Source organism: Calliphora vicina, chromosome 1 (assembly GCF_958450345.1).
Source record: "Calliphora vicina chromosome 1, idCalVici1.1, whole genome shotgun sequence".
Taxonomy (NCBI): Eukaryota; Metazoa; Arthropoda; class Insecta; order Diptera; family Calliphoridae; genus Calliphora; species Calliphora vicina.
This window is the reverse complement of record NC_088780.1, coordinates 5319128-5340327: the sequence shown is the minus strand read 5'-3', so window position 1 is coordinate 5340327 and position 21200 is coordinate 5319128. Positions and strand designations below refer to the sequence as shown.

Below are 21200 nucleotides of genomic sequence, written 5' to 3'. Positions count from 1 at the left end.
TGTAGGGTATTATATGGTCGGGCTTGACCGACCATACTTCCTTACTTGTTTGTATTGAAAATCAGTAAAACTAGTGGCTGAGATATGACAGAATTCAACTGAGCTTCTTTTTTTAACAACAAAAATTAATAAAGTATTGTGTAGATATCGTAAAATTATACTTATATTATTTGGCGTATGACTTAAAAATGCGTGATTTACAATAGATGACGTATCATCTGAACGCGGTTTTTTTGGTTTTAATAACGTAGATGTTATTTTGAAGGGTACATATCTGTCATTTATTCTCAATTAGTTATTGAACATTATAATGTGAACAACAACATTTTTATGCTTCGAAAATTTAGAATTTTGTACTAACAAAACGTCATATGCGGGAAGTTTTACTTTACACTTTAATTTGAAACACGTAAGAGAGCTATATTCGGCTGTGCCGAATCTTATATACCTTTCAACAAATTATACTTAAAAATATATTTTTTCTTTAAATATTTTTATTTAAACAAAATATTTTTAAAATTTTTTTTCCAAATTGTTTTAAAAAAAAAAAAAATTCGAGTAAAAAAATTCGGGTTAAAAAATATTTTTCCCGATTTTGACCCATTGAAGTTCCAACTTACTAAAGCCTTATATACATCGTTGCAATGGACTTTGAAATATCTATCATTAGATATCCATATTGTCTATATTAATGACTTAGTAATCCAGATATATATACAAAATTGGCCAAAAATCGAGGTTGTCCCGGCTTTTTCCTTATAACTCAGCCATTTGTGGGCCGATTTTATCGATTTTGTTGATGTATAAATCATGTATGTAAGTTATTTCGGGGCTACGGAAATTTGATTTCAACATACAGACGGATCTGGAATACAGTGAGCCACAAAAGTGAGTATACACCAAAAATTATATAATTTTTTTAAGATAATGAAAATCCTAAAATTTATCTATCGATTAAAATTTAAAAGTTTCGGTTTGTTTGAGAATGGGTTGAATAATAGATTCTGTTGTGAAAAAAAATATTCAAGTCGGACTATAATGATTTTCATGATCTTAAAAAAATCAAAAAATTCGCTGGTGTTTACTGACTTTTGAGGCTGTGTGTATATATACTTTGTGGGGTCGCAAATGAAAAATGTAGAAATTACAAACGGAATGACAAACTTATATATACCCTTGCTACTCATGGCGAAGGGTATAAAATAGATAATTTGGCATACAAAAATCTGTAAATTTAAAAAGTTAATAAAATGACTATTTCTACAAAAACTATAATAAAATCGAAAATTTGACAAATTCTGAAAAAATTTATAATTTAACAAAAAAAAAGCGACTAATTCTCTAAATGCAATAAATCGCCAAATTCATAAAAAAACGCTTAATTAAAAAAAAAATCGTGTCGCTGCTTTATTTCAAGCATGGTTATGATATAAATTCACATATTTCAAACATGATATCTGACTCTAAGTAGTATTCAAAAAAACATAGGGTTGTTAAATTCAAATATTAATATGTCTTCATAAAGAGTTACATTTAAAAATAAAAGTTAAAAAAAATTGACATAAATTCAAATATTGGTTTAAATAATGATATGAGTAAAATATAGTATTAAAAAGTATGGACTGCTACAAAATACTATTAAATAAATCTCAAAAAAATATATAATTCCAAAAAAAATCACTTAACAAAACAAGAAATCGCTAAATTCACAAAAAACGTCAAAATACAAAACACTTAAAAAAAATTCTAAATTCAAAAATTCTTTCAATAAAATAATAATTTCAGAAAAAGTTGCGAAATTCTGAAAACCTGATTTAATTCAGAAACAATAAGTAAAAAACGAGAAAAGTTAAGTTTAACAACAAAATTTAAAAAAATAGCTAATAACGAATAAAAAAACGCTAATTTGCAAAAAAAAATCGCTTAATTGATAAAGTTTATAAAATCTCTATACAAAAACTAAAAAAAAAAAACAATTCTGAAAAAATCGATAAATAAAAAATCGCTTAAAATAAAAAATTTCAATTAAAAAAATCGCCTATCGCGGAAAAATAAAAAGAAAATCCTGAAAAAATAATTGTAATTCCAAAAAAATACTGAAAAACCAAGAAATCACTCTTTAAAAAAGTACTAATTTAAGAAAAATCGCTAAATTCAGAAAAATCTGTAAATCATAAAATATTACAAATGTGAGAAGTTATGCAAATGAATATTTTAAAACAAATTTGGACATAACTTAATTATGGGAATGGTTAGTAATATCAGCATTATTACAATACCAACTTTTTATGTACTAAAGTAGATAAGATATGAGACCTGGAGGTGTCATTGATAAGGGACAAGTTCAAAAGAATTCATCAGAAATATTTACTCAAACTATTGTACAAAATCATCACTCACACACAAGGTTTGTTGTTACCAATGAAAACGGCAAGTCGTATTAAGTAGTTATTGTGATACGATATGGTAACAGAATAGTTGGGAGGTAGGTTTTCTACTTTTGCTGAACCACACAACGATGCACAAACCTCAAACTCCTCGCATATAAGTGCTTTTATGTATCAGAGAAAAAGCCAGTCAGCTACTGATATAAAATGAAAACGGTATGCAGAATTATATTAATAAGTATGGAGATGTTATTACAAAGTTTTTAAAGGAAACATTTTCTAAAACTACCCTGCAGTGAATGCCAATAGTAAATTTGTAGTGATTTACTAGTGACATTGTCAGTAGCACTACTACCATAGTACCACAGCCAATGAAATCTTCTATTGACATTTAACATTAGCTTGTCATTGAAAAGCCACCAGTAGACTGTATCACTATTGACTAGGTAGTTACTTTCTATACCTATTGACTACACAGCATAATAAAAAAAACCAAACTATTGACTCAATCGTCGACAATGTCACCAAAAATGCAGTACTAGAACTGTTTTCTCTAATGTATTTCTACTGACGCTTAAAGGAAAGTTTGTCGACTTTTTAACTAGTGCAATTGTCTGTAGAGAAATATTATTGACATAGAGACATATGGTCCTAGGTTGGCTATAGGTTATTTAATCTAGTTTAATACTTTATACAGCCAAATTATGAAAAAATAAAACGTTTTTAATAAAAATCTTCAACTTGCTGTTAAAAATGTTTAACATTCTCATTGAGATTCTTTGTCATTTTATCAAAATAAGTATTTGCTAGTACTTATTTTAAATTGATGTTTACAAGATAAAAACTACAAAAGAAAATCAAAGCCTATTAATTGTGTTTTTTTTTACATACTCGTACATGTACCAATATTACATACAATTCTTTTACCTTAATATCATAAACGTGTAAAATCACGTTATAAACAGACAATACAGCTCATATTTTCTTTCAATTGAAATAAACAAAATAATACCGGGAAGGACAACAATAACCGTGGCAACGATAAGTTGTTATAGGTGGGGAGGGGGGTTATGTTTGAAAAATGTCATTAAAAGGTGAATATCTCTTTTCACAAACAATTTTAACTGCCAGCCAGACAACAAATTTTGTAGATATTTTAATATTATAATGTTTAATTCAAAATATTAGATGTTATTCACACCTTCATACAAGGAAGTATACAATTTCATCATCAAAAGAAAACATGTTACCCCTAAAAATGAATGAATAAAAATGAAAATGTCAAAAAGAAAACTGAAGAATTCTGAAAGAAAGAGGAAAATGAAGCATTTATACATGGCACATTAAAGAAAATAAAGAAATTTAAATGTTTTTTTTTTTCAAAAAAAATCATGTCAAAGAAATTTGAAAAGAAAATCATTTACAGGATGAGAATAAAATTCATATAAAGAAGATGAATTTTGTTTTAATTTTAGAAAGGAATGAGCACAGTGGGTATTTATGAGGTAAAGACATCCTGTTATAAGATATTTGTTAGCATGAATGTACAAAAGTCTGTACCATTACTATGGGTTTAATCAAGCTCGTTTTCAGTTGTTTCAGAAATCATTTATGTAAGTTCTGGCAAGGATACTATACACATCTTTAAAAGTAGATGCCAGTTATTGCCATTTAGTAAATTCTACTTCTTTTTCGCTTCTTTGGAAGTAGTTCTTTTGCTGGTCAAGAACTTCTAAAGTGCAAGTTCTATACATATATATAAAACTTAGACAATCAATAGAGAAAGTGATCATATTTCAGAATATATTCTTTAAATATATGGGCAATTCCGTATCATCGTACGTGAAATTTGTACGCCTATAAAGTGGGATAGATTTTGCAAAAATAAGAAAATATCTGAAAAATAATTTGGTCTTTATGTTTCATACAGAGGGTACTTTATTTTAAAATAATAAAAAGTTCTTTCGAAATATTGTTGTCCAAAATATCGAGCGAAATAAGGGTATATCGTACGTGACATAAAACGGAAGTCATTTTGAAGTGCATGTAGAAATATTCGGAAATATTCGAATCGTGAGAGGCGTTATGATTTCTTTTAATTTCTTACACTAAACGAATATTTTTCCTTTACAATCCATCATCTATATATATAACAAGTAACAAAGTATGGTCGGTCAAGCCCGATCATATAATACCCTATACCAAGTAAATGAGTAAAGTGAGTGATTTTCGGAAGTGGGGCTTATATGGGAGCTATGACGAATTATGGACCGATCACCATGAAATTATGTCGTGTGATTTATGTCTATATGAAAGTTATTTATGTTGAATTTTGTGTGTTTACCAACATTTTTAAGCGATTTATGCACGTTAAAGTGATTTTCGGAAGCGGGTCTATATGGGAGCTATGACTAATTATGGACCGATCGTAACAAAATTTGGTCACATGAATTTTGTATATATAATACTTATTTAAAGCGAAATTTGTGTAGATACATAGATAAATTAAACATTTATGGGGGCTAGGTGAAATAATGGACCGATTTCAGCCAGTTTCAATAGGTTTGGTCCTTGGGCCGAAAAAGTAATATGTACCAAATTTGATCGAAATATCTTTAAAATTGCGACCTGTGCTCTGCGCACAAGGTTTACATGGACAGCCAGTCAGACAACCAGCCAGCCAGACGGACGGACATTTTAATCGACTCAGAAAGTGATTCTAAGTCGATCGGTATACTTTAAGGTGGGTGTTAGACCCTCCCTCCCCACTATGGTGGTGTAGGGTATAAAAATGAAATGGTCCATGTATGTAATGTAATCACGTGAGAACGGCTGGAGCGATTAGGCTGATTGTTTTTATTCGATTCGAAATTTTCAGGAGATAGAAAAAAGAAAAAAATTAAAAAAATTCCGGCCAAAACCGACTTTTTCGAATTCAGTAAACTGTAATAAAAAGAGTCCCCTAAAGTATGCAGTACAAATTTAGTTAGTAAACTAACCAACCCACTCCACAAAAAACCATGAATAGGATGGTTTTTTCATGTTTTGATTAATTTTTTCTTACTTTTTATAATAAACTAACTAACCTTGATGAAAGTAAAAATGCAATTGTTATGATTTTAAACTTACAAAAAAGTGTAGCTGAAAGAGTTAATCATGACCACCTCTGGTGTGCGAATCATTTCGGAGCTACAAACTTTAAAAAAAAATTTTATTTAAATAATTGTTCTCTAACAGCTTAAAACATTTAATTCTTTAATCATACATTTAATTTTCTCTATTCCAACACTTTATTTAAAGTCATTTGTATTTAATTAAAAAAAACCCACCCACTATTTTTTTACATTTCTAATGAACAGAAATCCTTCCCCCCTTTCATAAATTTCCCTCCACTAATTTGTGTTTAACAAAACAATTTAAATGTCGGCATTCATATTCCCAAAAAGAAATTAAAGTATTTTATATATTTAAACTGTTTAAATATTACACCCATGAACCCTTAAACTTGAAAACTTTTCCAACGATTTTTGCCAAACACGCAAAAAAAAAATTATTTATAAACGAAAAAGTCTAAACTTTATGAGACACTGGCAGTATGTTTCATGGCTAAAGACTTAAATGAAATTTCGAAAAACTTATTGTGCGCATAAGAAAATATTACTAAAAAAAAAATAGAAAGAAAATATGTATAATTTCTTATAAACTTTAATAAAAAAAGAAACAGAAATGCTGCTAAAGATGATGTCAATTTTTACCACCTTTACCACGCTCTCACATGAATTCTCAATAATAAGCATACACAGACATACCTTCACATATGTATTGTATGTAAAAACACATACTCTTATAAATGCTGCTACGAGGGCAAGCTGAAAAGGTTTTGTTTCAAATAAGGGAAAACAAGCTGTTAGTTTAAAAACAAGGTTTGTTTGCAACCCATAAAATTTGTCAATAGACTTGTTAAAATTTCAATGACAGTAATAAAGAGTTGGAAACGCAAAAGAATTTACCGTACACCCAATTGCATCTTTTCTATCCCTAAGTAATCTAAAGTGTGGTCAGTTTAAATGTGTTTTTTACATTACACTTCAGAAATTACATACATATGTATGTACTTATATTACAAGGTGCTACGATGGAAAAAAACTTGGAAAACGACCTATTTATTGATACATTTGTATGTTATAAGTAGTGTTTTTGTTAAGAATATCTAAAAACAAAATAAAATTTATAAACTGTTTTGATTTCGGTCGCTTTCCATTGATTATTTTGATATGAAAGCTTATAAAAATGTATATCAATGTATAAAGAAAATTTAGTTCTTAACAAGACATGGTTTTAATTTTTCAAATCGTATGAAAACTGTAGAAGTTATTCAACTTTTCACTGATACCTTTTGTAGTATTTTCTCCCACAGCGCATATGAATAAAAAACAACAAAAAAAAAACTATACAAAAAAAATATTTGTAAAATTTTTAATTTACAAGGTAATTTTTTTGGAATTTTTTACGAACAAGTTTAATAACTTTTGCAAATATAAACCGATTTTAATAAGTAATGTCACGTTTTTGTCTACATGAAATTGTCTTTACAACACCATGCGAAAAAAATTTAGTTTCATAGAAAAAATTTAAAATAACTATTGTTGAACTTGAAAAATTACGAAAAAAATAAAAAAAAAATTTTTAACTTTTTTGAAAACTTGAACAATTTCTTGAAATATACACTTTATGCCTACATAAAAGGAAAGCTTAATTCTTTGTCTATTCATAATTGTTTAAAATTTTGAAATCGATCTAAAAATGTGTGAGTTAGAGATACTAAATTACTATGACCTACCCTAAAGCAGCTTTTTCAAAATAACCTAGGCCTACAACCCCCATTAGGTCGCTTTTCAAGTTCTGACAAAAAGTATCATTTTGTAGCAGAGTGTTATTAACTGCAGAGTTTGAAACCAAAAGCATGTGTCTACAAATTGTTGTAAAGCCAATTGCCCTTTAGTGTCTCTAAGTAATCTAGAGTGTAGTCGGTTAAACAAATTTTTTACATTACACTTTCAAAAGTATATTGTTACTTTATGGGAATCAGTAAATTTATCAGAAAGCCATCAGTATGTAAGCAAAAACACTTTTAACATCTTTTGACAAACTCTTAACAAATAGCATAGGCTAAATATCAAATATGAATCCTTCATTTATAGCTCTGCACCCAGAGAAAAAATATAGTTGTCATGTTAACCATAACAATTTCAATATTTTTACAAAATGTTTAACAATATTATAGTCACTGTAAATATTTATATGATTGTGGTAACCATAATATGATAAATTTACTATTCACAGGATTGTAGCAATCATATTTATGATTGTAGTAAATAATCATTATATCACATATTGTGAAATAATGATACATCATGAACATTATTGCTATAAACATATATTTATTTACTACAATCATATATATGATAATCATGTGAATCATAACTTTAAGATATTATGGTTATCACAAGCAAAACTGGCTACACTAAATGTTTAAGCTGTTAACATTAACATTGAAGCAGCTGAAAGTTCTAGAAATAGAGCATTCTAGTTTTGTCCGTTAAGATAATTCATGAATAGAGTTGTCAAATATTCGACATATTCTAAAAACCGGTTTTCGAATAATTCGAAAAAGCTTAATTTTTAAAAACCGGTTTTCGGTTTTTTCGATCAAAAACCGGTTCGAATAACCGGTTTTTAGCCTTTTTTGTCAATTTAAGAATTGAGTGGCAAGGGTATATGTATATAAGTTTGTCATTCCGTTTGTAATTTCTACATGTCAGTCTGTCCGCCTGTATGTTGAAATCAACATTCCGTGGCCCCCAAATAACTTACTACATACATTATTCATACATCAATATATTGGGAATTCTTCCGGCACGGTTGCAATTTAAACTCGAAAAATCGGCCCACAAATGGCTGAGATATAAGGAAAAAACCGGGACAACCTCGATTTTTGTACCATTTTTCATCTATATATCTGGATTAATAAGTCATTAATATAGACAATATGGATATCTAATGATTGATATTTCAAATTCCATTGCAACGATTAATATAAGGCTATAGTAAGATGGAGCTACAATGGGTCAAAATCGGGAAAAATATTTTTTGGAATTTTTTACATAAAAAAAATTTTTTTTTGTCATAAATTATTTTTCCCCAAAAAAGATTTTTTAAAAATAAAAAATTAAAAAAAAAAATTTGCAAAAAACTCTTAAAAAAATTAAATTTGTTTAAATAAAAATATTTTTAAGTATAATTTGGTGAAGGGTATATGTATAAGATTCGGCTCAGCCGAATATAGCTCTCTTACTTGTTGTATTAAAATTATTAAAAGTAATCGCATAAAATCTTAAAATACGTTTTAAAAAATATTCGATTTTGTCGAATAATTCGATACAAAAAAACGGGGTTGTAACTCGAAAACCGTCCCTCTGTAAAAACCGGTTTAAAAAAACCGGTTTTCGAATTATTCGACAACTCTATTCATGAAGCAACTGGAAGGAAGATGGTGCTGTATGGCAATTAGTGGCAGCATTTGCAGTTGGGTAGTGAGTTTATCATAGGCGCTATCAGAATAAACATCAACTGTATTAACAGTGTATTCTTGTACACTACCAGTGTGTTTTTAAAGTGTGTAGTATAAGTGTATTAAAATAGAGTTACTGTTTAAATTGTTGTTTAAATTTAAATAGTTAAAGAGTTGTTACTAAACTGCTTTTATTTCCAATCAAAAGTATCCGGTTTTTTTAAAGGAAATAAACCACCGTTTTTAAAAGGTATATGCTTCTAAAATAACTCGCACCGCTCCATATTGGCATTGAAGATTATTAATTTTAATTTGCAGAACGTACAATTTATTATCGACACCATTCTCTAAGTTGGACAGTTTTTTTATTGACGCCTATGGCTTGTATTACTCAATGCCATCCACTCTGCTGTTTATAACTTGCGATATTTGCTGAAACTTCTCGTGTGTCACTCTAGAAGTTTCTTGAAATTTTATTTCCATTATTTTATTTTCTTCTTTAACTTCAGCAAGATGTTTTTCGTTGTTAACTTTAGAAGTTTCTTGAACTTCTCGCGTCATATCCGCGAACATCAATGCTACTTGTTGTTGCACGGGTAGAAACTTCCAATTCTTCTTTATATATACACAAACTCGTAAGTAACAACATCAATATCACGCCGCTTGAATTCATCTATGAGCCTTCTCTGCAATTCTGCCATGTTACCTGCTGGTGGTAGCTCCAACTTACTCAATTCTTTCTTGAGTTGTTTTAGTTCTTCAAACTTCATGCGGAATTGATCTTCCTAGACTTCTAACAACACAACTTCTTCGATATCTTCCTTTGAATAGCTTGTTGTTGTTTAGTGGGAAATTTCCAAACTGTGGCTGCACAAATGGCGGCAAGCTCAAATCTTGTATGAATTTTATGACACCCTTAAGTACATTTTCATTGGACCAGCAACCAGACCGACCCTTCGTAATATTTTTACATCATAACCTTTTTTCCACTGAACCGATTTTACTGATTTTCTTATAAGAGTACAGGAAACTTTTCAGTGCTCCTTTGCAAACAGTTTCATGTAGTCTGTTTTTAATATTATTAAGAATTACATTACAGTTCATAGGTGACATCTTTGAACATAAATACACAAACAGTGAAGGCATGAATACGCAAACATCCCAGCAGTTAAGCAAGTAGTCAATGTATCCCTTAAAGACAATAATTGTCACAAATGTCTTATCATTTGGCTGACACCAATTTATATATTTTAATCATTTGACACGTATGTGTACTCTCTGTAATGCACATATAAGACAATTGGTTATTTTATACATCCCAAGTAATCTAGAGTGAAGACAATTGCCACTTAAGTGCCTTTAAGTAATCTGGAGTGTAGTCACTTTAAACCTTTTGTGAGTAATTCGTACAAACTAGTTTTATGCAAATTCATGTAATATAGCATGAAGTCAGTAGTCACTTTAGTGTCTCTTAGTAACCTATGGTGAAGTCACTTCAAACATTTTTTGTACTGCACTTTATTTTACCCACCAGAAGCGTTGAATACTTTCGATCAGCTATCAGATAGTCACATTGTATTCAAAAATGATCAAAGTAACTAGTCACGTAGCTATTCAAGTAACTAGTTCACACCCTAAATGATGCGTAAAATCACTAGTTATAGACTGTCCCTAGAACTGCTGGGATACTTATGTGGGGATAACTGTGTGTAAATTGTATGAATGTATTTGAAATATTTTCTGTCTGTTCCCTTTTTTTGTTCATTGCTAAACACAAATCATAAAGGAAAAAGTATTTTGTATTAAAATGAAAGCAATACATGCGTAAATTTATGTTCTGCTTCTATTCTATTACATTAACTGTTTTGTATTTCAGCCAGGACTTTCAGCTTAAAGCAAGGAGCTGAATACAACACATGTATATGCCATGTAAATTCATATGTATGTTTAGGTGTTAAAGTCATGCTTTTTTTATATATATTTTGATATGTTCATGTTACGCTACAAAAGTTTTCACAAAAACCTTTATAATACATACCGACAAACGCCACTTTTTACAGTGTCATGATAAAATTTCCCAACACGATTATGCTATTCAACTTATTCTCTGTTCTTGCTTTCTGCTTTTCAACATTATAAAAGTCATTTCTAATTATATTGTTGTCCTTACCCCACAGCTCCTCTATATTCCACTATGTAAATGTACCTGGTGTGACCAAAAAACGTTTAATAATATGTAAATCTCTTTTGTTATCAGCACAATATCAGCCAAAAACTTTGTCTAATGGCATTTTATTTAAATGAAACTTATCACCATCACCAACTTTTTGTTGGAAAAGCTGTGTCAAATGTTACCAAATGAAAGCGTTACGCTTTTTGCGCGAAACTGCGCATCATATCAGCCACTGAAATGCACATAAATTTCCCAAAAGGTTTAAAAATTATGAATTAATATGAAAATCTTAATATTTAAATATAAGAATATTGTATTTATAGAAAGTTTAAAAAGTTTAACTAAAAGATGACAACTAATTTTAATATTGAGCCTTAAGATATTTAAATTTAAATAAATATTTAAAAAAAAGCTCTTGACTTGCACAGAAATTATGAGAGAATTAAAAATCGTTCAAGATATGAAGTATCCAGATACACATACTTGATTATTATAACTGCATACTGATTTCATTACTTAGAAGTAGTAGTAATGACTAGCTTATAATCTGTTATATAAGTATTTAATTATGAGACATAAACAGAGTAAATCACAACATTAAATGCACATTCTGAAGAAGAGAGCAAATCTAAAGCTAATTTTAATATTGAGAATTAAGGAATTTAAATTTAAATAAATATTAAAAAAAAGCTCTTTAAGTTATACAAAATGTATGAGAGAATTAAAAATCGTTTAGGGTATAAAGTAACCAGCATTAAATTACTGATTAACATACTTGGTAATTACAACTTCATACCGAATACATTACTTAGAAGTAATTTAGTAATATCAAGTATATAATCTGAAGAAGAAAGCTAATCTAGATATTTATGTCATAGTATGTGCTGTACTGATTACTTTCCCAAACAAGTTTCTCGATTAGCGTCGCAGCTAAATATATTTATTCGGTAAATCTGTGCCTGAAATATAGACGCCACAGAAAAAAAGGTACTTTTCGATTTTTTTTTGAAATTTTCTAGAAAAAATCAATTTCCCAAAATTTTCAAAAAACTACCTTTTGTTCTAAAGCTCTTCAAGTTTAGTTTGAATTCGCCTGACTGCATGAGCCATAGAATAGACCTGACAAATGTGCATTTAATGTAGAGTATATCTCGAGGTCCCAGTAATAGATTTACAGGCCACTATCTGTTTCAGATTAAGAAATATGTTTCTATGTTGACCTTTTATTCCACGAAAATTTAAAAAAACTTCTTCCAAAAACTATTATAAAACAAGAAGAAAGCTTTTATATCACAATTATGCTTTTTTAAACAAAGGAAGCTTTTTTTACAAAATTATTTTTTAAAACAACAAATGCTATTTTCTACGCAAAAAATTTACTAAGGAGTGAGATCGAAAAATTCTTAACATACATATATGTTTATAAAAAAGAAACCACTAAACTTACAGCTTTAATTTTTTTTTTATTTGATTGAAATTATTATTACAATTTACAAAAAAAATTATTTTTATAGTTTTAATCACTAGTGATGAAATTTTGAACCTTTTTCGGAAACCCTTCCATTAACGTTTTTATAGTGCTTTCTGTCACTTTGCTCGAACATGTAGTCCATCTCCGTTTAAAATCTACCACACTTTTGGACACCTTTTTTGTACTCTTCAATTCTCTTTTAACAAGAGCCCAATATCTCTCCACTGGCCTTAGCTCCGGGCAGTTTGGAGGATTTGCCTCTCTTGGTACAAATACCACATTATTGTTCTTGTACCACTCAAGGGCTTGTTTGCCATAGTGACAGGATGCCAAGTCAGGCCAAAAATAAGTGGACACATTATGAAGTCTTATGAATGGAAGCAGCCTTTTTTGTAAACATTCCTTGATGTAAATTTCGGTATTTATAGAGCCCGTTGTAACAAATGAGTGGCTTCTTTTGCCGCAACTGCATATTGCTTGCCATACCAAGAACTTTCTGGGAAATTTTGTCTGCTTTTGGGTCCTAAACTTTTCTTCAACATTCCCTCGAGCATCAGCAACATAAAATTTTTGACCTGGAAGTTGCGAAAAATCTGCCAGAACATACGTTTCGTCATCCATTATGCAGCAAGAATATTTTTTTATAAAACTTGACTTCAATTTCCGTGCTCTGTTTTTGGCCTCTAAATTTTTAGTAGCGTTCCTGTCAGGAACTTTTTGAGCCTTGTATGTTTTTAAACCTGCATTAGCTTTAACTTTTCGTACCAAATAGTCCGAGCACTGAGCTAACCGGGCTGCTTTCCTACCGGATGTGTTGGGAGCTCTTTTGAAAATGCGTTCTATTTTTTTGGCTTTAGAAACATCATGTGGACCATTCCTTCTACCTGAACCAGGTTTTCTATCAACTGACAAGTTCTCCCGGTACTGTTTAATAACATTGGAAACAGTTTGACGGCAGACCTTTGTATGCTTGGCCAACTTTTTGTAAGACCAAGTTGGGTTTTGTTGAAAATATTTAATAATTTCAGTACGCACTTTTTTCTGGTCACTCATTTTAATCAGATTAACAAAAAAATTAATATAATTGACATTACACATAATAACTGACATGTTTTTCAAAGGTAACTTGATCAAAAAAAAATTCAAATAATACTTGGGTTAAAAAATGTAATGAAAAACGTGTGTTAAGAATTTTTCGATCTCACTCCTTAACAGCCTTGGTGAACTAAAAAAATTTTTCTATAGAAAATGATTTAAACAAATAAATTGGTTTTTTAAACCAAAAACAAACTTTTTCAACAAGAAAAAAGCTTTTTTCATAATTTGTTTTTAAATAAAAAAGTTTTTAAGAAAAGGAAGCATTAGCACAAAAAAATAACAAATAAGTTTTTTCCTTTTTAAACAAACTTTTGAAAATTATTTAAAAAAACTTTTTTTTAGAAAAAAGATTTTTCATTTGAGACAAACTATATATGTTCTAGATCATTATAGATGGCGGATTCGGTATACCCATGTCTGTTCGTCTGCATTTGAAATAAAATTTCCTTAGCCTCCAAATAAATAACTTACAAACCTGATTGATACATCAATATATCGGGAATTCTCCCGATCTTCTGAATATCTAATGATAAATATTTTAATGTCCTTTGCAACGACGTATATAGTAAGTTGGATTTACAATGGGTCAAAATCGGGCAAAATATTTTTTAACCCGAATATGATAATAATCTATTATATTTCAATCATGTTCTTCGAACATTTTTACTTCAAACATATTGCATCAAACATGTTGTTTAAAGCATTTGAAATTTTACATTTCAAATTTGTTGCTCCAAACATTTTTGCATCAAACATGTTGTTTCGACATGTTGCATCAAACATGTTCCTTCAAACATGTTGTCTCAAACATTTTTAACTTCAAATTTGCTACATCAAACATTTTCCTTCAAACATGTTGCATCGAACATGTTCCTTCAAACATTTTGCCTCAGACATTTTTGCATCAAACATGTTGTTTCGACATATTGCATCAAACATGTTCCTTCAAACATGTTGTCTCAAAAATGTTTGCTTCAAATTTGATGCATCAAACATATTCCTTCAAACATGTTGCATCAAACACATTGTTTCATTTGCTTCAAACATGTTGCATCAAACATATTGTTTCATTTGCTTCAAACATGTTGCATCAAACACATTGGTTCATTTGCTTCAAACATGTTGCATCAAACATGTTGTCTCAAACATTTGTATTTAAAATTGGTTGCATCAAACATTTGTCCTACAAACATTTTGTCTCAGAGATTTTTGCATCAAACATGTTGTTTCGACATATTGCATCAAACATGTTCCTTCAAATATGTTGTCTCAAAAATGTTTACTTCAAATTTGATGCATCAAACATATTCCTTTAAACATGTTGCATCAAACATATTGTTTTATTTGCTTCAAACATGTTGCATCAAACACATTGTTTCATTTCCTTCAAACATGTTGCATCAAACATATTGTTTCATTTGCTTCAAACATGTTGCATCAAACATATTGTTTCATTTGCTTCAAACATGTTGTCTCAAACATTTTTATTTAAAATTTGTTGCATCAAACTTGTTGCCTCACACATGTTGCATCAAACATATTGTTTCATTTGCTTGCAATAAGATATACTTCAAACATGTTGCATCAAACATGAATATTAAAAAATTTTATTTTAAAGTATAATTTGGTGAAGGGTATAGAAGATTCGGCCCAGCTGAATATAGCTCTCTTACTTATTTCTAATATTGTCATCAAACAAATATTATTTCTCAATAATTTCATTCATTTTCATTTCAATAAATTCATGTGCTCAAAAACTAAATTTTCTGATATTTTCTATTGAATTTTGAGTTTTGAATTTGATAATTTTGACAATTGAATATACAATTTTCGTTATTGGTTGAACTTTAAATACATAATTTTCGTAATTGAAAACACATTTTTGTTATTTTTGGTGTTTTCAATTACGAAAATTATCTATTCAATAATTTTTGTATTTAAAGTTCAACCAATAACGAAAATTGCATATTCAATTGTCAAAATTATCAAATTCAAAACTCAAAATTCAATAGAAAATATCAGAAAATTTTGTTTTTGAGCACATGAATACTTGATTCAATTATAAAATAATTGAAACCAGTTCAATATGTGATAAATGTTTGAATTGAAATATATTTTTTTCAGTGTGAGAAATGCTTTCAAATAAAACAAACATTTTACTAATTCCTTTTAAATTATTGATTTTATAAACAAACAAAATAACAAGGAAGCAAATTTAAATTCCAGTTTATAAAACTGAAACCCTTCCTTTTATTCTAATAACAAAAACTCTTCGTTATTGTCTTCATTTAGACATTAAGAGATTGACACTCCATCAATAGATGTCAAGCAACCTGTGCATATTTCAATTCAACTTCTTCTATTTCCAATTTATTTAATTTTTTTATATTTTATGTTCTTAACCTTTTTTAAAACACTCAACTCTATTGGAACTTATTTGCAGGCATGAAACCACGCATTAAAAATCATTTTCGTGCCCATCAATTGTCAATTTGGTTACGTTTGATACCAGAACTCCATCGCACTGGCATGGAAGATGTGATAGCACGTCACAATTTATTTCGCAATCACGATGATATGGATTTGTATGAAGGACCCGTCAAGCCAGATCCATTTGCTTCACAGCGTTTGCTGCTTATCGATGAGGCTCTAATGAAAAAAGGCCGCTCCAATAATACCGGCTACGTGGCAGGCGTTTTGGGAGGTAAGTGCAAATAATTTACACAAAAGAAAACTTATTTAAAAAAAGAATAAAAGAAATAAAAATGTCACATTAAATACTGGAACATTTTAACATTTCTAAAATGTTCATTCCACAATTCTTTTGTTATACAAAAAAAGAACCAAAATGTTGCCTTGAAGGCTAAAAACCCAAAAAACAAGATGAATTTTCTGTAGAATCAGGTGTATAAAAAATATTACTCAAATACTGTGTGTAGGTGTGTTAAGAATAGATTTCTTTAAGTAAATTTCAGTTTTTCGTTTTTATTATTTGTATAAATGTTTTGAAGTGTAAGTACAGGTATGTGTGAGTGAGTGAATGTGTGTGTTTTAGTTATGTTTTCCAGCCATATTTAAATCAAATATTTTACGTTATTCAACAAAAAAAATTACATAAGTAAAATAATAAAGAAGAACCTTAGACAAGTATAACTTTAGGCTCTATTTCCTACAGTTGCTTTCATTTTACAAATATGTATCTCTGTGAGTGAGTGTGTCAGTATTTAAGAATAAGTATTTTAGATTGTATGTGTTGATAATACAATAGTGTACGTGTGTGTTAGACACTCACTCACTCAGTTTTATTTAAACTACACTGAAAATGCCTGATAAGTTTTCTCTCTTTATATGTATTTTCATTTTATTTTTATCTTAAGGCACGTGTGTTTTTGTTAAGTGTGTGTGTATGGCAGAGGAAACCTAGAATTGTATTCACACACACCTTCTTTAGTTACTCCACTCTCCCATTCCAACACTTTAATATTCTTTTACATGTTAGTTACAGCTGTCGTTTAATCTTTATTGACAAACGTTAGATTTCTTAACAAAAAATAAAAAAAAAAGATATTCAAAAACACACACACTTAGATTACATGCTCACATACATACATTCATCTACACTCAATGACACTTGAAATAAATGAATATTCATTTATGTAGTATGTTAGGGCTGATTGAAAAGGACTTTTAATTTTATGTCTAAAAAATATTAAAACTTGGACTCTTCTTATTTGTTTTCCAATAGTTTTTAACATTATTTACCCTTAATTCTATTTAATTCACCTGAAAACATGTAAAATTAACTATACAACAATACTTTGCAGTGGTATTTTTTGAAGCCTAAACTATGACTATTGCTGTTTTCATAACTGCCTAAAAGTATGCCACTTTTCTATATACTTAGCTTCAAATTTAACTGTTATTTAGTAAAAAACAAGTAAGAAAGTATGGTCGGTCAAGCCCGACCATATAATACCCTACACTAAGTAAAGTGATTTTCGGAAGCGGGTCTATATGGGAGCTATGACTAATTATGGACCGATCGTAACAAAATTTGGTGACATGAATTTTGTATATATAAAACTTATTTGGAGCGAAATTTGTGTAGATACATAGATAAATTAAACATTTATGACCGATAAAGTCCAATTTCGAGGGGACATTTGTATGGGGGCTAGGTGAAATAATGGACCGATTTCAGCCAGTTTCAATAGGGTTGGTCCTTGGGCCGAAAAAGTAATATGTACCAAATTTGATCGACATATCTTCAAAATTGCGACCTGTACTCTGCGCACAAGGTTTACATGGACAGCCAGCCAGCCAGCCAACCAGACGGACGGACGGACGGACGGACGGACATCGTTTATTCGACTCAGAAAGTGATTCTAAGTCGATCGGTATACTTTAAGGTGGGTGTTAGACTAATATTTTTGGGCGTTACAAACATCTGCACAAACGCATAATACCCTCCCCTCTATTGTGGTGTAGGGTATAAATACACAAATTCTCTGAATATTCATATTTTATAAATTGGGAAAAGCAGCTTCCCAATTAATATTTCTGACAACATTTCGAATTGTTTATAAAAAATATTAAAGCAACAATAACTTAGTAAATAACCGTTTAATCAAGAAAAGTATATCAATCTGTGGTCGCTCATATTTCTGATCAAATCTTGACTTTCAGATCTCGATATTTTAGACCAAAAAGATCTCGATCTGTGATCACTTGTATTCCTAATTGAAAATCAGTTTTTAAAGAAAAAATTCAAAAAACTAAAAGCATCAATAACTATACAAAAAAATAGTTTTATCGTTATGAGTCATATTTCATTTATATATGGGGGATTTCATGTCAAGTGAACCAACTTTTAAAACCGATGTCTTCCGATCGGGATGAAATTTTGCAAAAAAAGTCAAAAATTCCATGTTTTGAGTTACAAAACATTTTTTTTGATAGATATCAAACTCGCATCCCACTAAGCGACCAAATAGGTCTTCAAGGAAAATATCTAAGCTTTATTTTAAGAAAAAAAGGGCCCATTTTGAAAAAAAAAGTTAAAAAAGTTTTTGATTTCGGAAAAAAAATATTAAAATTTTTTTATTTTTCTTTTAAATATTTTTTTTCGAAAGATTGAAGAAATAGCTATCTAAACTATTTGGAACACATTTTGCTAAGAAGAATAGGTAATAAGTTACATGGATGAGAAAAATCACATGTTTGGCCAAAATGTCAAATTTTTACCCCCTCTAACTCAGAGAGTTCTGGACCGATCTTGTTGAAAAATTGTGTCTGAATTACTAAAATTTCACAAAATCTGACCAAAAATCTGATTTTTATAAAAAAAAAGAAAAATTCTAAAATCGGCTGTGTCAAATCATAAATATTGAATAAAAATTTTGGAATATTTAAGTCAGATTTTTATAAATTTACATTATTATATAGACATTGTTTAACAGCTAAAGTAGATACTAAAAACAAATAGCGTGCTGTTTTCATGTTTCATATAGTGCCACGCCCATTTAATGAAGGCATTATGAAAAATGTAGATAACAAATTAGTCTAGTAATTCTGTGAATACATAAAATGGTTATTACTAATATATTACATTAAATATTTTGCAAAACTAACAAAACATTTTGGAAACAATATTTTTTTATGGTTGTCCTCCAGACAAAGTATTCAAAAAACCGACTTTTTCGAAAAATTGCTTTTCCAAAATAACCGGTTTCAAATACGAGTTAAGCTTAAAAACCGGTTAACTTTATTTGCTGTAATATTTCAGTTTTACTTCTAAGCCCTCTCAATAAGCACCAAAGCCCCAAAAATTCAAGCACTTGAATTTGGAATTTTACTTGAATGCAAATGTCAAAAGTCATTTTAAACTTGAAAAATATTGGAAAAATTAAATATTTTTCTAACAAAAAACATGGCTTGAATTTATGTTTCCTTTTTACTGGAAAATGCTATTGAAATAAAGTGTAATACAACTGCAATTCAATTGCTTGACTATATTTCAAGGCTTGAATTACACTTGCTTTCAATTTGAATTCCAATAAAATGCTTATTGTGTTTGTTGTATATTTTTACAAAGAATGAATAATTTAAAGGGATAAAAAATAGCATAAATTTATTCAAAGAATTGGGTATTGTAAGCTATAACATTTCCTCATCTTTCTGACAACATATGGCTTCCGAGCCAATAGAATTGTTCATCTTTTGAGGCCAAGAGCGAATCAAGACAATTTCTGATACTCTATTCCAAAGTGAAGGGTATACCAGTGAGAGCGAGACGAGGTACGGTCTAGTTTATAAAGCTTATGTGGCAAAACTTCCCAACCACTTCATTCTAAATAGTTTTTAAAAGGTTTTGCTATATGTGGCTGAGAAATTTTCGAATCAAACAAATCAGTTGCGTTCGTTACAGGTTCCCAGTGATGGTCTGGCCCGATTTCAGCAGCTCAGAATAGATAAGCCCCTTTTACTCCCACCAAATACTGAGAATTACCTTAGCGCCATGGAAATTTGTCGTTGGTGTCGATTGTACTGGGCTTCGAACTCTTACGATTCGGGTTATAGTAATGGATCCATTTTCCTTCGCAAGTAAGTATTCGGTGCAAAAATGTTTTTCTTTTATAGCGTTCAAGAAGCATTTCAGATATGCAAAATCGTCTTTCAAGGTCTCTCGGCTTCAATTCGTATTTCCGTGCTTTTTGGATGAATCCTGCTGCTAGCAAGCATTTTTAAATCATACACCCAATAATAATTGGAAGATCAATCCTTTCTCTACATTTGTTTTAGACTCATTTTAAAATTTACAATTTTCAATCGAAATTTTGGAAATTAACTGTTCTACACACTTTGGGTCATTTTTATTCAAAATTCGTTTAGGGTCATTTGGGTCCCATTGGCATTAAAGGTTAAATTTAAATTTTTCATAGTTTTGGAAACACTGCTGTGGCATTAAAAGGGTCGATTTCTGCCAAAAATTAACTTCATTTCTGTAAGAGATTTTCACAATTAAAACCTTTGAACAACTTTGATATCTTTAACTAATTTTTCTGAAATTTTAGGACTTTTTCTATCATTTTCCAATCAACGGTTCTGTGTGGCATTATATACTTTTAACAAGGGTTTAGAATGTCTAAAATGTTTAAGAGACTTTTCAAATTTCCCTCGTATTATCATAACAAATTTTATATGTGTGTTTTTGGGTATGTTTTTGTTATCAAATGTTTATAACATGACATTGTATTTAAAATGATATTTAACTACAATTACAGCAACTCTTTTTTACAAATTATTTACAGAATACTTATACAAATACTCCTACACACTTTACCATATAATTTTATAAATGTAATTTAAAATATAGTTAAAGAGTTTAAGGCAATATATAATAAAGTATTTTTCGTAAAATTCACAAAATAACCCAATATTATTAAAGGCAATGGAAAATTTATTTAATAATTTCTATAATAACTCAATAAAATTATATTA

The 21200-nt window shown here is 29.4% G+C and overlaps 1 protein-coding gene across 1 annotated transcript in view; it reads left to right on the top strand.

Annotated features, from left to right (window-relative positions):
* Positions 1 to 21200, top strand: part of Nlg4 (Neuroligin 4) — a 207505-nt gene that overhangs the window by 95496 nt on the left and 90809 nt on the right. The window contains exon 8 of the mRNA XM_065498841.1: positions 16144 to 16404. Within this exon, the coding sequence (XP_065354913.1) occupies positions 16144 to 16404 (261 nt within the window). The remainder of the gene's footprint in view (positions 1 to 16143; positions 16405 to 21200) is intronic.